Source organism: Loxodonta africana, chromosome 21, assembly GCF_030014295.1.
Source record: "Loxodonta africana isolate mLoxAfr1 chromosome 21, mLoxAfr1.hap2, whole genome shotgun sequence".
NCBI lineage: Eukaryota > Metazoa > Chordata > Mammalia > Proboscidea > Elephantidae > Loxodonta > Loxodonta africana.
In genome coordinates this window covers 37003033-37016282 of record NC_087362.1, presented here as the reverse complement: position 1 = coordinate 37016282, position 13250 = coordinate 37003033, and the positions used below count along the sequence as shown (strand labels likewise).

The following is a 13250-nucleotide window of genomic DNA, read 5'->3' as shown; positions in this document are numbered from 1 at the left end:
CTCTTTGAGCTGTTTTTTTTTTTTTCTCTCTTATAACAATAACACTGAAAGGAGTTGCTAGTTTGATATTTACAGTCAACGGGGAAGTAGAGAGTAGAAGAGAAAGAGGGAAGGAAGAGGTGAAGAACTTATAACTTCTTGAGATATGAGTTAGCACTTTCCCTATTTAAAACAAATACACTGTATGTATCAGAGTGAGCTTGTGTACCAGTCTGTCAGGAGATATGTGTACCCCTCAAAATGGGTTATTTGGTGAGCATCTCTGTATACATAGCTCATGTTCTTACCTGATACAGTAAAGAATGGATGATGGGCATTTGGATGCAGAGAAGTTGATTAAATCTCCCAAGGCTTTGTGTATATGTTACATGGGTCTATGTTTATAAAGGATCCTGGGCCTGTAGGTTTGTGGGTTTTGGTTATCAGGTTGTAGGGTGTGGTGGTGTGGGATCATGATCAACTGTCATTAAAAGACATTTGTGATCTTATCCAGCTAGAAGACTGGCAGTTGTTCAGTTATAGGACTGATTATGTCAACTGTTTAAAGACCTTACCAAGCACCCAAAAATCAGCCAGTGAAAATCCTATGGATCACAACAGTCTGATCCACAACTGATCATGGGTATTGTGCAGGACGGGGCAGTGTTTCTTTCCATTGTGCATGGGGTTGCCATGAGTTGGAGGCCAACTCGATGGAGCTAGCAACAATGACAACAATCAAGTACCAGTTTCCTCTCATTTCTCATCTCTGCCATCTTCAGATTGCTTCCCCATGGTCTCAAGGTAGCTGCCAAAGGTTCAGGCATTGTACCCAGACAAGACAATGTAAGAGCCCGTCACTACGTGTCTCTTTTTATTGGGAAGGAGACATTTTCCAGAAGCCCCCTAGAGAGCTCTCTCATTTTTCATGGGCCAGAACTGGGTCACATGCCTACCCTAAGCCACGTGTCGGCAAGAGTCATGGGTTACCATTTAGTGCAGTGGCTCTCACGTTTGAATCAGCTGGGGAGCTTAAAAAACTATCAATTTCTTGGTCCCAGCCCGGAGATACTGATGTATCGGGATGAAACCTGGGGATTCTAGTGTGCAGCCAGAGTTGAAAACCACTTGTGTAGATCACCAGTTTTCAGAGTTCATCTAAAGAACACCAGCCCTGAGTGAGATGCTTTAAGACCTGATTCCCTGGCCAGAGAAGTCTGGGGATGAGACACACTTTTCCTCTCATGCTAATCTCCAAAAAAAACTAAGCCAAACCCATTGCCATCAAGTTGAGTCCAACTCACTGTGACCCTCTAGGACAGAGTAGAAGTGCCCCACAGGGTTTCCAAGGTTATAAATCTTTTTGTGTGTATGTATGTGTGTGTGTGCTTTAGATAAAGGTTTACAGAGCAAACTAGTTTCTCATTAATTAATACACATATTGTTTTGTGGTGTTGGGTGCCATCCCCGTGACATGTCAACACTCTCCCCTTCTCAACCCTGGGGACCTCAAGGCTGTAAATCTTTACAGAAGCAGACCGACACATTTTTCTCCTGCGGAACGTCAAGTGGGTTTGAACTGCCAATCTTTTTGGTTAGCAGCCAAGCACTTAACCACGACACCACCAGGACTCCCCATACTCATCCCAGGAGGGACTGTTTAAAGTTCTGACAGTTCTCATGCTAAAGAATTCCTGTAGCCTCATTTAACTTGATGTTTCTCATGTTATCTTGATTCAGATACCTTTTGGTATATGACACTTATTAGCACCTCTCAGACACAGTTTGAGAAACCCTGAATCAGAGTCTTTCAAAGGTAACTCCTGACCAACCAAGAAGGGGAAATAATTAGTTTGTAGAGAAGATTTTTTTTACCACTAATTCTAGACAATATTTGTTTTATTTCTAGGAGGAAATACATTTGACTCTCACAGAAATACAGACTCTCACAATCATTGCAATTTTATATATGTGTGCATGTTTTGTGTTGATATATTTATTTATTACATGATGGGCTTGGTAACTCTTCTGTGGACACAGAAAAACATCGACCTGGAGAGATTATGGAGTTGGTGGTAAACGTAGGCCCCGGGCTCTGCGCATTCCGATGTAGATGACCGATGTGCTTAAACCTTAGGTGCAGCGTGTGCTGGTTGAGGGGGCCCAGCTTCTGTCAGCTCCCCAGACTTCTCAGTGCTGCTTTGAGGCGCCTCTCTTTTACATCTAATGCCCAGGAAACTGAGTATTTTCATCAGCAGCAAATCAGCAATCTCTCCTTCCTCTGACAGCTGCAGGAGAGAAAGAACCATGCACCGTTTATATAGAATCATCCTGTTTGGAGGCTTTTCATTCAGAGGGGAAACCATGGTTTAATGTCTGGTGTGGTCACAGCGTAAGTCACTTTATGTTTTAGAGTTGCTTTTATGTTGGGATTGACCTTCCTCTGGGAATCCCAAGAGTTGCAATTGAGTTGACTGTGACTCACGGAGATCCCATGTGTGTCAGAGTAGAACTGTACTCCATAGGGTTTTCAATTTTTCTGTAAGCAGGTTGCCAGGCCTTTCTTCCGAGGCACCTCTGAGTGGACTCAAACCCCCAAACTTTCATTTAGCGGCCCAGTGCACTGGCCATTTGTACCACCCAAGGATTTCTAAAGGGTATACATCCTCCTTTATCCCCAATGGATTTCCTCTTTCTCTCCACTGAAGATGCCATGGTTTCCTGGCAGCATTTTAAATTTCCAAGTTAGAACTGAGAAAGCCTCAGCTGTTACTGAACATGAACTTAAGCAGCACTTGCAGCATACAAACCTTTTTTTTTTTAAATTGTGGTAAAATATAGGTAACAAAATATTTGCTATTTCAACCATTTTTTACATGTGCAATGATTTTTTTTAAATACCTGTGTCTGAATCACACTCCTAAAGATTCTGTTTTTGTTGGTCTCTGGTGTGGCAGGAGCAGCAGTAGTTGCCAAAAGCTCCCAAGTGATTCTGACATGCAATCGCTGAGAATCACTGTGTAGTGAACAGAGTTCTGCATTGCATAGGAGGCCCAGGTTCTAGTCTCAGCTCTGCTTTCACTTGCTTGTTGTCTTAAATTATTTCCTCCTCTGGGCCTCAGGCTTCCCTCCTATGAAATGAGGGCTTTGAGCTACACTGTCTATTTAAACCCACTTGTGTTGAAGTGAGGCAGTGGAGGTTCAGTGGTAGAATTCTCGCCTTCCATGGGGGAGACGTAGGCTCTTTTCCCGGCCAGTGCACCTCATGGGCAGTCACCACTTGTCTGTCAGTGTAGGCTTGCATCTTGCTGTGATGCTGAACAGGTATCAGCAGAGCTTCCAGACTAAGACGAACTAGGAAGAAAGGCTTGGCGATCTACTTCCAAAACCCCTCTGGACCGAAATAGTCCAATCCACAACCAATTATGGGGATGGCACAGGACTGAGCACCATTTCATTCCACTGGACGTGGAGTCACCATTGAGTCAAAGACCAACTGGATGGCAGCTAACGACAAGTGTTTAAATATCCAGAAAGCTCTGTTCAGGTGAGAGTGAAGGAATGCTCAGAGGAAGAGCTATCTCCCCTCCCACCCTCCACCCCTGCAAACCTCTGCCCCATTCCTGGGCACCACTAGAATGACTTCAGCCAGTTCAAGGTCTTTGACTATTGAAGAACAGGCCAAAGGGACTCACCTGATGATATTTTTGCTCCTCACTGAAGGCCACCAGGATAACAGAGATAAATAGATTCAATACCACGAATGTCATGAACACAATGCAGGACCCAACCAGGAAGGAGCCAAGCACTGGGCTATCGTCCAGAACCTGCCAGGAGGAAAGCCAGTCATCCCCTGGTGCCCCAGGGTCCTATCTGCCACCACCCCCACTAGGCAGCCTCAGAGGGGAAAACTGGTTCCTGGAGCTGGGCCGAGCCTGCAACCAGGATGGTTCCCTTCTGCCCTTAGGGCTGAGAGTCCAGGTGGTTCTCTCAAGAGGGGAGCGAAAGGGCAGCACCCCCTTCTCCCCACTCTGCCAACTACAAAGTCAGGACACTGTGTCTGGCTAGGGCCAAGAACAGTTCCCTTCTGGAGACCCCCAGCACGGCCCTCCCTTGAGTAGCAAGTGGCTATCTGTTCTTTGGTATTCAGAGGTCTGCTTCCCCCACCCCCGCCAGGGGGAGCCAGGCGCCCTAGCATGGGGCTGTCTGCGTGGGGGGAAAGGGAAGGGTTTTATTTGTCCAAAGTTGCTCTGTGCTTGCCTATTCATTAAGTGGGGTAGTAGGGGTGCTTTTTCTAATTTTCATAAAGGCTTGACGTAGGTGGGTAAGGGCCATCTCACTCCCCCACCAGCCTATTACCTCCTGGTAGTTGAAGATTCCCAGCTGAAGGCTGATGATTGTTTCCGCCGCGTCAAAGAGCGTTTTGTAGGAAACAAGTTTCCAACCAAATATTAAGTGTGACTGTCGTGGAAAGAGTCCTTATCAATAAAGAGAGAAACTCTGAATCCTCTCCTCCCCAATAGCCTGTTGTCTGGCAGAAGAGTGGGTGGTCTGGGTTGTACATATCCTTGGCCTGGCCTAGCAAAAGCTGTCCATGCCTACAGGGTCATGCTAGTGGGTGTATGTGTACACTCAGCCTGGGTGGGGTGCGTGCAAGGCCACTGTATGCAAGTGTGCATGGGTGGAGCTGTGTGCGTCAATATTGCACACGTGCACTTGTGTGTGCTTCTTGTGCACTTTGGGAATGCCTGCTGGATGACCTTGACCAGGACCGTTACTATTGTTCACATCCTGTCAAGGGGCCAGCTGCCCAGTCTGCATCTTCCAGCGTAGAGAGAGTGCGCAGGGCACATCTGGGCATAGGCACCCACCTCCCGAGCTGCTCCTGTATCCACCCAGATGGCTGCTCAAAGACTCACTAAGTGAAACTGGGCTCTTGTAGTCCCCCTCTTTGGTCTGGGGGAGGACAAGGACAAAAGGACCATGGGTGTCCTCTGCCTAGGTAGGTCTTCTCCCCACTACACACACACAAAAAAAACAGTTTTGCTAAAATCCCCACAAAGGATTTCTCCAGGACTGTTGTACCAGAAAGGAGCCCTGGTGGTGCAGTGGTTAAGGCATTTGACTGCTAACTAACTGAAAAGCTGGCAGTTCAAACCCACCAGCTGCTTCACGGGAGAAAGATGTGGCAGCCTGCTTCCGCAAAGATTTACTACAGCCTTGGAAACCCTATGGGGCAGTTCTACTCTGTCCTATAGGGTCGCTATGAGTCAGAATTGATTCGATGACAGTGGATTTGGTTTTGGGTTTTTTGTTGTTGTTATTGTGCCAGAGGGAGGCCCGGCATTCGTGACCCTGAGTTGGCGACATCTCTGTGGCCCATGCACTGCAGATGAAGGACTGATCAATCCACATGAATCAGGACATGCGAGCAGGGATTTTCAACTAAAACACAGACTCCAGCTTTCCAGCTCTTTAGAAATCACCAGGTGTAAAGTATATACCCTCACCCCATCAATGCATCCCACCCCATTTCTGAGTGTGGAGGGGAAAATAGAGTAAGGTCAGGAGTGGAGGGGAGTCAGGGTTGAGGCGATAGCCTGAGATGCAGAGAGGATCATTAATAGGTGAGGGTTAGGGCTGAAAGTGGGAACCAAGAATAAGATGGGTTAGTGGATGGCATGGAGATCAGGGGAATGGTGGAAGGTGAGGGACTGGGTGGGGGCCCAGGTGACAATGGAGAAAGGGGCCAAGGGCAGGGAGTCGGCCAGTGTTGGAATGAATGGTCAGAGATGAGTGCAGATCAGGAATACGATGGGAATCAAGAGCTTGGTAGAGATCTGTTGAATGGAGATCAGTAAGGGCAGGGTGGGAAAGGGTGTTTGTTTCTCACATTACTTGATAATAAAGGGTTTGAAGCTTAAGGTTTGGGTTTTTTCCAGCCACAAAAGGAGTATGATTGTCAAAATACTTTGTGTCATGGGGCTGAGTTGAATGGCATTGGCCCTACTAAGATCAAGCCTCAAGCCTTATGGCATCAAGCATTGACCTGGCCTGTCCAGCTCAAGTACAAGGACTGCCCAATTCACCTCTGCCTCTCCAGGGACAGAAGGCATGCCCTGTATATGTCAGGGATTAACCAGAGGGGTCACTTTGGCCCTTTGTCTCCTGAACAATTGGGATAGCAGAACTGGCTCATCTAGGCAGGACCTGGATGCAGACAAGAGTCTTCCACTGGGGGAAGTTGGCCCTTCCAGCCCTGGAGCCCATGCCTCTTCACTCTTCCCTGAGGTCCCAGCCATTGCCATTTAGGGTGGCTTGTTCATGAGCTCCTAGCTAAAAGCCCCCATACTCAGAAGATCCACTACCTCCCTTAGGTTCCCAAGGCCTCCCATGCCCAAACCCTCTACTCGACACCACTGAGGAAACTTGACTTCCATGGAGACCAGCCCTGAAGTTTTCCCCAAAGAGAAAGAGCCTCTCACCGTGATGGAATAAGCCAGGAGCATGATAAGGATGACGATGATAAAGCCTGAGATGTCCCCCCGGGCGCGGCACAAGGCCGATGTAATCATGTTCATTTTGGGATTCAACCTGAGCAGATGCCGTAGCTTCAATGTGGACAGGAGTACCAAGAAGGCAATGATGTAGCCAAGGGCAGCGTCAGCTGCTGCCGTTTCACTAAAACTGATCCCCCTGTGAGACCAAATAAGACCAAACTTATCTCAGTTTTCTATCAATAGTGGCAGATTTCTTTTATGTTTTCTGACACAGTGTGAAAAAGGAAGAACTCTCTTGCTATAAAATTGTTTTATAATCCATCTAAATAATAAACATGTCTGTGAATGTCAAGAACCAAACGTTTTAGATCATTGCAAGGAGTCAAAGCATGGCTAGTGTAGGGGATAGTGATGGTTCAAAAATTGTACTTACTATCAATGATCTTAGTCCCGTATGACCTTAAAATTCACCATAGTTTCCTTCCTAGAGCTCAGGCTCTGTTCTCAACACACTTTTTCTGTAAGGGCCGGACAATAAATATTTTTGGCTTTGTGGACCAAAGGGTCTTTGTCACAACTCAACTCCACCTTTGTAGCAGGAAAACAGCCATAGACAATATGTAAGTAAATAGGTGGGGCTGTGTTCCAATAAAACTTTATTTACAAAAAGAGGTGGGAGCCTGGATTCGGTTCCAGGCTATATTTTGCTAGGACTCCCTTCCCCACCCCCACAAGGAGACTAAAGCTTTTAGCTTTTGAAATTATTTCTATATAGGTTTATAATCAGCTTGAATAAAGATAAAGAGTAAAGTTTTTGTCATATAGTTGGTGTAGCAACATGGGTGTAGCACAAACGAGGGCTCAATACTGGTTCGTTGAATGAATGACACAGTGTAGAGTGGGGATAGGAGTGTAAAGTTCAAATTCTAGGCCCTGTATTTCCTTGCTGTGTGACCTTGTATAAGCAACATATCTGAGGCTCAATTTCCTCTTATGTAAAAGAGAGATAATGATAATACCGTCTCCTAGTCAGTTCACAGGAACCCTGGTGGTGAAGTGGTTAAGTGCTATGGCTGCTAACCAAGAGGTCAGCAGTTTGAATCCACCAGGTGCTCCTTGGAAGCTTTATGGGGCAATTATACTCTGTCCTATAGGGTTGCTATGAGTCGGAATCGACAGCAATGGGTTTGTTTGTTTGTTTTTTTATTTTGGGGTTTTTTTTTTAGTCACTTGGCATTTCTTAAGCTAAAGAACTGAAGAAAAAATTCAAGCCTCAGGTTGTAATAGCAAAGGATTCCATGGGCAAAATACTGAATGATGCAGGAAGCATCAAAAGAAGATGGAAGATATACAGAGTCACTGCACCAAAAAAAACTGGTCAACGTTCAATCACTTCAGGAGGTAGCATATGATCAAGAACTGATGGTACTGAAGGAAGAAGTCCAAGCTGCATGGAAGGCATTGGCGAAAAACAAGGCTCCAGGGATTAAAGGAATACCAGTTGAGATGTTTCAACAAACGGATCCAGCGCTGGAAGTACTCACTCATCTATGCCAAGAAATTTGGAAGACAGCTACTGGCCAACTAACTGGAAAAGATCCATATTTATGCCTATTCCAGAGAAAGATGATCCAACAGAATGCGGAAATTGTCGAAAAATATCATTAATATCGCACACAAGTAAAATTTTGCTGAAGATCTTTCAAAAGTGGTTGAAGCAGTATATCAACAGGGAACTGCCAGAAATTCAAGCTGGATTCAGTAGAGGATGTGGAACCAGGGATATCATTGCTGATGTCAGATGGATCCTGGCTGAAAGCAAAGAATACCAGAAAGATGTTTACCTGTGTTTTAATGACTATGCAAAGGCGTTCGACTGTGTAGATCATAACAAATTATGGGTAACATTGTAAAGAATGGGAATTGCAGAACACTTAATTGTGTTCATGAAGAACCTGTACATAGATCAATAGGCAGTCATTTGAACAGAACAAGAGGATACTGTATGGTTTAAAGTCAGGAAATGTGTGCATCAGGGCCGTATCCTTTCATCATACTCATTCAATCTGTATGCTGAGCAAATAATCTGAGAAGCTGGACTATATGAAGAAGAAGGGGGCATTAGCTGGCTACTACCAATGACCGCCCTGACAGAGAACACAACAGACAGTCCCTGACGGAGCAGGAGAAGAGTGGGATGCAGCACTCAAATTCTAGTAAAAAGACCAGACTTAATGGTCTGACTGAGTCTGGAGGGACTCCAGAAGACATGGCCCCTGGACTCTCTGTTAGCCCAAAACTAAAACCATTCCCGAAGCCAACTCTTCAGACAAAGATTAGACTGGACTATAAGACATTAAATGATACTTGTGAAGAGTGTGCTTCTTAGCTCAAGTAGATACATGAGACTAAATGGGCAGCTCCTTCCCGGAGGCAAGGTGAGAAAGCAGAAAGGGATAGGAGCTAGTTGAATGGACGCAGGAAATACAGGGTAGAAAGGAGGAGTGTGCTGCCACATTACAGGAAGAGCAACTAGGGTCACGTAACAATGTAGGTATACACTGTATGCATTTTTGTATGAGAAACTAACTTGAACTGTAACTTTCACTTAAAGCACAACAAAAAGAAGAAGAATGGGCATCAGGATTGGAGGAAAACTCATTAACAACCTGTATTATGCAGATGACACAACCTTGCTTGCTGAAAATGAAGAGGACTTAAGCACTTACTGATGAAGATCAAAGACTACAGCCTACAATATGGATTACACCTCAACATAAACCAAAAATCCTCACCACTGGACCAATAAACAATCTCATGATTAACGGAGAGAAAAACTGAAGTCGTCAAGGATTTCATTTTACTTGGATCCAAATCAACGCCCATGGAAGCAGCAGTCAGGAAATAAAAAAACCCATTGCACTAAGAAAACCTGCTGCAAAAGACCTCTTAAAAGTTAAAAAGCAAAGATGTCACTTTAAAGACTAAGGTCCACCTGACTGAAGCCATGGTGTTTTTAATCCCTTCATATGCCTGTGAAAGCTGGATGATGAGTAAGGAAGACCAAAGAAGAATTGATGCCTTTGAATTGTGGTGTTGGCGAAGAGTATTGAATATATCATGGACTGCCAAAAGAACAAACAGATCTGTCTCAGAAGAAGTACAACCAGAATGTTCCTTAGAAGCGAGGATGGCGAGATTATGTCTCACGTACTTTGGACATGTTATCAGGAGGGATCAGTCACTAGAGAAGGACATCATGCTTGGTAAAGCAGAGAGTCAGTGAAAAAGAGGAAGACTCTCGATGAGATGGATTGATACAGTGGCTGCGGTAATGGGCTCAAGCATAGCAATGATTGTGAGGATGATGCAGGACTGGGCAGTGTTTCGTCCTGTTGTACAGAGGGTTGCTATGAGTTGGAACTGACTCGATGGCACCTAACAACAACAACAACGAGTCAGAATTGACTTGATGGCAACAGGTCTGGTTTTTTTGGTTTAGACCGCTGGGGAAGATTAAAGCAGATGAAATAATGCTTTTTTAAAGTGATACTATTATGACAGTGTATGGCATCTGTAAATAAATAAATGTTGGCTTTGTCTATAAAAAGGAGTCTTGGTGGCACAGTGGTTAAAGCTCTTGGCTGCTAACCAGAAGGTCAGTGGTTCGAACCCACGAGCTGTTCCGCAGGAGAAAGATGTGGCAGTCTGCTTCCGTAAAGATTTAAAGCCTTGGAAACCCTATGGGGCAGTTCTACTCTGTCCTATAGGGTTGCTATGAGTCAGAATTGACTCAACGGCAATTGAGTTTTTTTTTTTAATCTATAAAATGAATGAGTCAAAAAAGACAAAGATTCAGAGTAAAGAGCCACACAAGCCTAGGTCTAAATTACTTCTTGTCACTTTTTAGCTGTGTGGCATTGAGTAAGTTACATTACCTCTCTGAGCTTCAATTTCTTTACTTATAAAATGAGGTAATGATACTACCTACCTCTGTTGGTTCTTGTGAGGATTTCATGAATTAGTGCATCCTGCTTGGCACATGGTGGACAACTGGTAATTGGTAGCAGAGGTGGGTTTGCTAGGGTGCTAATATTGGCAAAGGCTCTCCCTAAGGGGCTGGGAGAGAACCTATCAGGGTGCCATATATTAGTACATTTTGATAAGATTTGCAAAAGTAAGATATTTTTATATTTTGTCTGAAAGAGTCCTTTCCAATCGGGTAAGTTTCAGGCCCCAAAGCTGAATTTAAGTGGCAGCTATAGATATTTTTACTAAGAGTCACCCTTGGTCCTCTGAGGATCAAGAGATTTCTAAAGCCACCCTCTGGCCTCTGGGCCTAAGACAGAGCTAGAGGAAGGAGGATGAGTGGTGGGGGCTTGGGGCTGAGGCAGTGGCACTTACTCCTCCCTGTGGCCCCGGTAGTGCTGGATGTCACGCTCCGCCAGGACAGCCCTCTTTACAAACACCGCCAGGGCACTCCAGCTGACCAGGATGATGGCCAGCTCCAGAAGATTCCACTTGCTGCAGAAATAGCACCATTTCAGCTTCCTCATGAGCTTGCCCTAGGAAGGGAGCAGGAGGTCCTGCCAAAGGTTGTGGCCAGAACCCCTCCTAGCTCCCCCACCCCCACACATATAATTGCTCCCTATATTGTCCAGGGTGGCCTACCAGCAGGAGGTTACAGGATCCTGGGGAGCCTTCCCACAGCCCTGGACCAGAGCCCCTGGTCCTCTCCCCAAACTGCACACACCCCATCTGCTTCCATCTGCAGCATTTGAGGGCATCACGAGTCAAAAACAATTACCCTGTGCATGTCTCAGCCCGCCTTTCCCTTTCTTTTCCCTTCTTAGTGTTGGTTCTAATGTTGGTTGCATTTCCCTCCTACCTACCTACTCTTAAAGAAGGCCTTGTGCTGGCTGGTAAGAGGTTAAATTTGCCTCCATAACAAGGGGATAGAGAGGGAACAGATTTTAAAATCTGTTTAAGTAGCATTTTGAGAGAGATTTAAGGATTTTAGACACTTTCTGAAGCTGCTGCAGAAAGCCTAAGGTAAACTGAGAGGAGAGGAAAGAGGTGTGGAGGTGGCTGGTAAGCAGGCCTCCTTTGATGTTCTTAGAGAGGTCCAAGTAAAGGACTGGAATTGCTTTCTGAGAACTCTTAGTTGTTGGGCATGAATTGGCAGTGCCCAGAGACCAGGTGGGCCCTGGCTTTATGGACTGATATTGTGACATAGGTGTTGAGTATAAAGGTCTGAGGTGAGACTCTCTGGGTTCAAATCCTGACCTTGGATAAAACTACTTAGTATCTCTGGACTTTAGTGTCCTATTCTGTGACATGGAGCCAATAGGGTCTTTCAGCTGGTGGTGTTAAAGGGGTAAATCCAAGTCAGTTTCTTAGTATAATACTTTCTGCTTACTAAGCACTCAAAGTAGCAACATGACTCTAAAGAGGTAGTTGGAGCAGAGACTGGAGGGCCAAGATCTCCATCTGGATTTGCATTTTTCTGGGGTGAGGGGGGTGTCCCTATAATCAGGCTCAGATGAGTTCCCAGCATCAGCAAACCTTCCTCATTGTCAACATCTGCACATTCATCGTGCAACCCATCAGTAGAGGTGACAAATGAGATTTTTTCTATTCCACAAGTAAGAACAAAAGATGCCAAGAACCCCTACAATCTAAGTTCAGAGAAGCTCCAGTTTTGGAGGCAGCAGCTTCCTCCCAGGGCTCTTTGGAAGGTCTCTGTTTAGAAGGAATAGACCGCTGCTCCTCCTCCTTCCCCACTCAGGAAGGACCATCCCTGAGTTCTTAATTCCTAGGTGATGCCGATGTTGGGTCTCCCCATGCCCAAGGCTATGAACAGTCAGCTGGATCAGCCACCAAGACCCAGTGGGACCTCAAGGTTGATAAGGCAAACACAAGAAGGAGTCTTTCCTTCTCCCAAGGAAGAGGACAGGAGTGGGAGAGGGAACAGGATGGGAGAGGGAACAGGGCACACGTCCACCTCCACCTGGGCCCATGGAGTTACAAATCCACCCTTACCTGCACCACCATGTAGTAGAGGAGGAAGAGGAAGTAGAGGACCTCTGCTGCCACCACAAGGGGTGCCAGCCATTGGTGAAGGGGTACAGGCGGAAGCTCTGCAGGTCCGCATGTGCAAAAAAAGTTCCTGGGAAGCAAAACACGTTCGGCTTACCCTGTCATCCTCCCACTTAGAGCCACCACTTTTGACTGTAAAGCCATCAGGTCATCTAATTCAAGCTCAAACCCTTTTAGTACAACTGGCCAGGGAAGAAGAGAACATGAAGGCCCTACAGACCCAAAGACCCAAGGAATTGGATATGGACGTATGCAGACACCAAAGGCAGTGGAGATATAAGAAGGGACACAGAAGCTACAATGGCAGATCTGCCTGTGGTGTTGGTCTGCCATTTGTGTCTCCAGCCAAAGCACAGCCACCCACTTAGCACCAGTCCACTTCAAGTAAAAAAAAAAAAATTTTTTTTTTTTTTTTAAACCATTTTGCCTAAGGGCGGTTCACCAAAGATCAATTCATCTAAGGACCAACTGCCAGATTCAACTTCCTTTTGAATTGTTTTTCATCTATTTGGCTGTCTTTTCTTTTTCATACCCTTTTTTGTTTTGTTTTTGTTTCTGGCATTGCAATGATTTTCTCTTTGCAGTGATGTTTTAAACTAATTTGGCTAATAAGGCCAATGTCTGTGAAGACAAAACCAACCCCAAGGATGGCAGAATGGAGAGAAAGAAACA

The 13250-nt window shown here is 45.5% G+C and overlaps 1 protein-coding gene across 1 annotated transcript in view; it reads right to left on the bottom strand.

The window, feature by feature from the left end:
• The window catches only part of LOC111752807 (polycystin-1-like protein 2), a 15329-nt gene extending 2079 nt beyond the window's left edge, over positions 1-13250 (bottom strand). The window contains exons 1-6 of the mRNA XM_064273498.1: positions 12522-13250; positions 10884-11044; positions 6465-6675; positions 4339-4440; positions 3675-3806; positions 2112-2267 (exon numbers count right to left, since the gene is read on the bottom strand). Coding sequence (XP_064129568.1) covers positions 2112-2267; positions 3675-3806; positions 4339-4440; positions 6465-6675; positions 10884-11044; positions 12522-12533 — 774 coding nt within the window. The 5' untranslated portion in view covers positions 12534-13250. The remainder of the gene's footprint in view (positions 1-2111; positions 2268-3674; positions 3807-4338; positions 4441-6464; positions 6676-10883; positions 11045-12521) is intronic.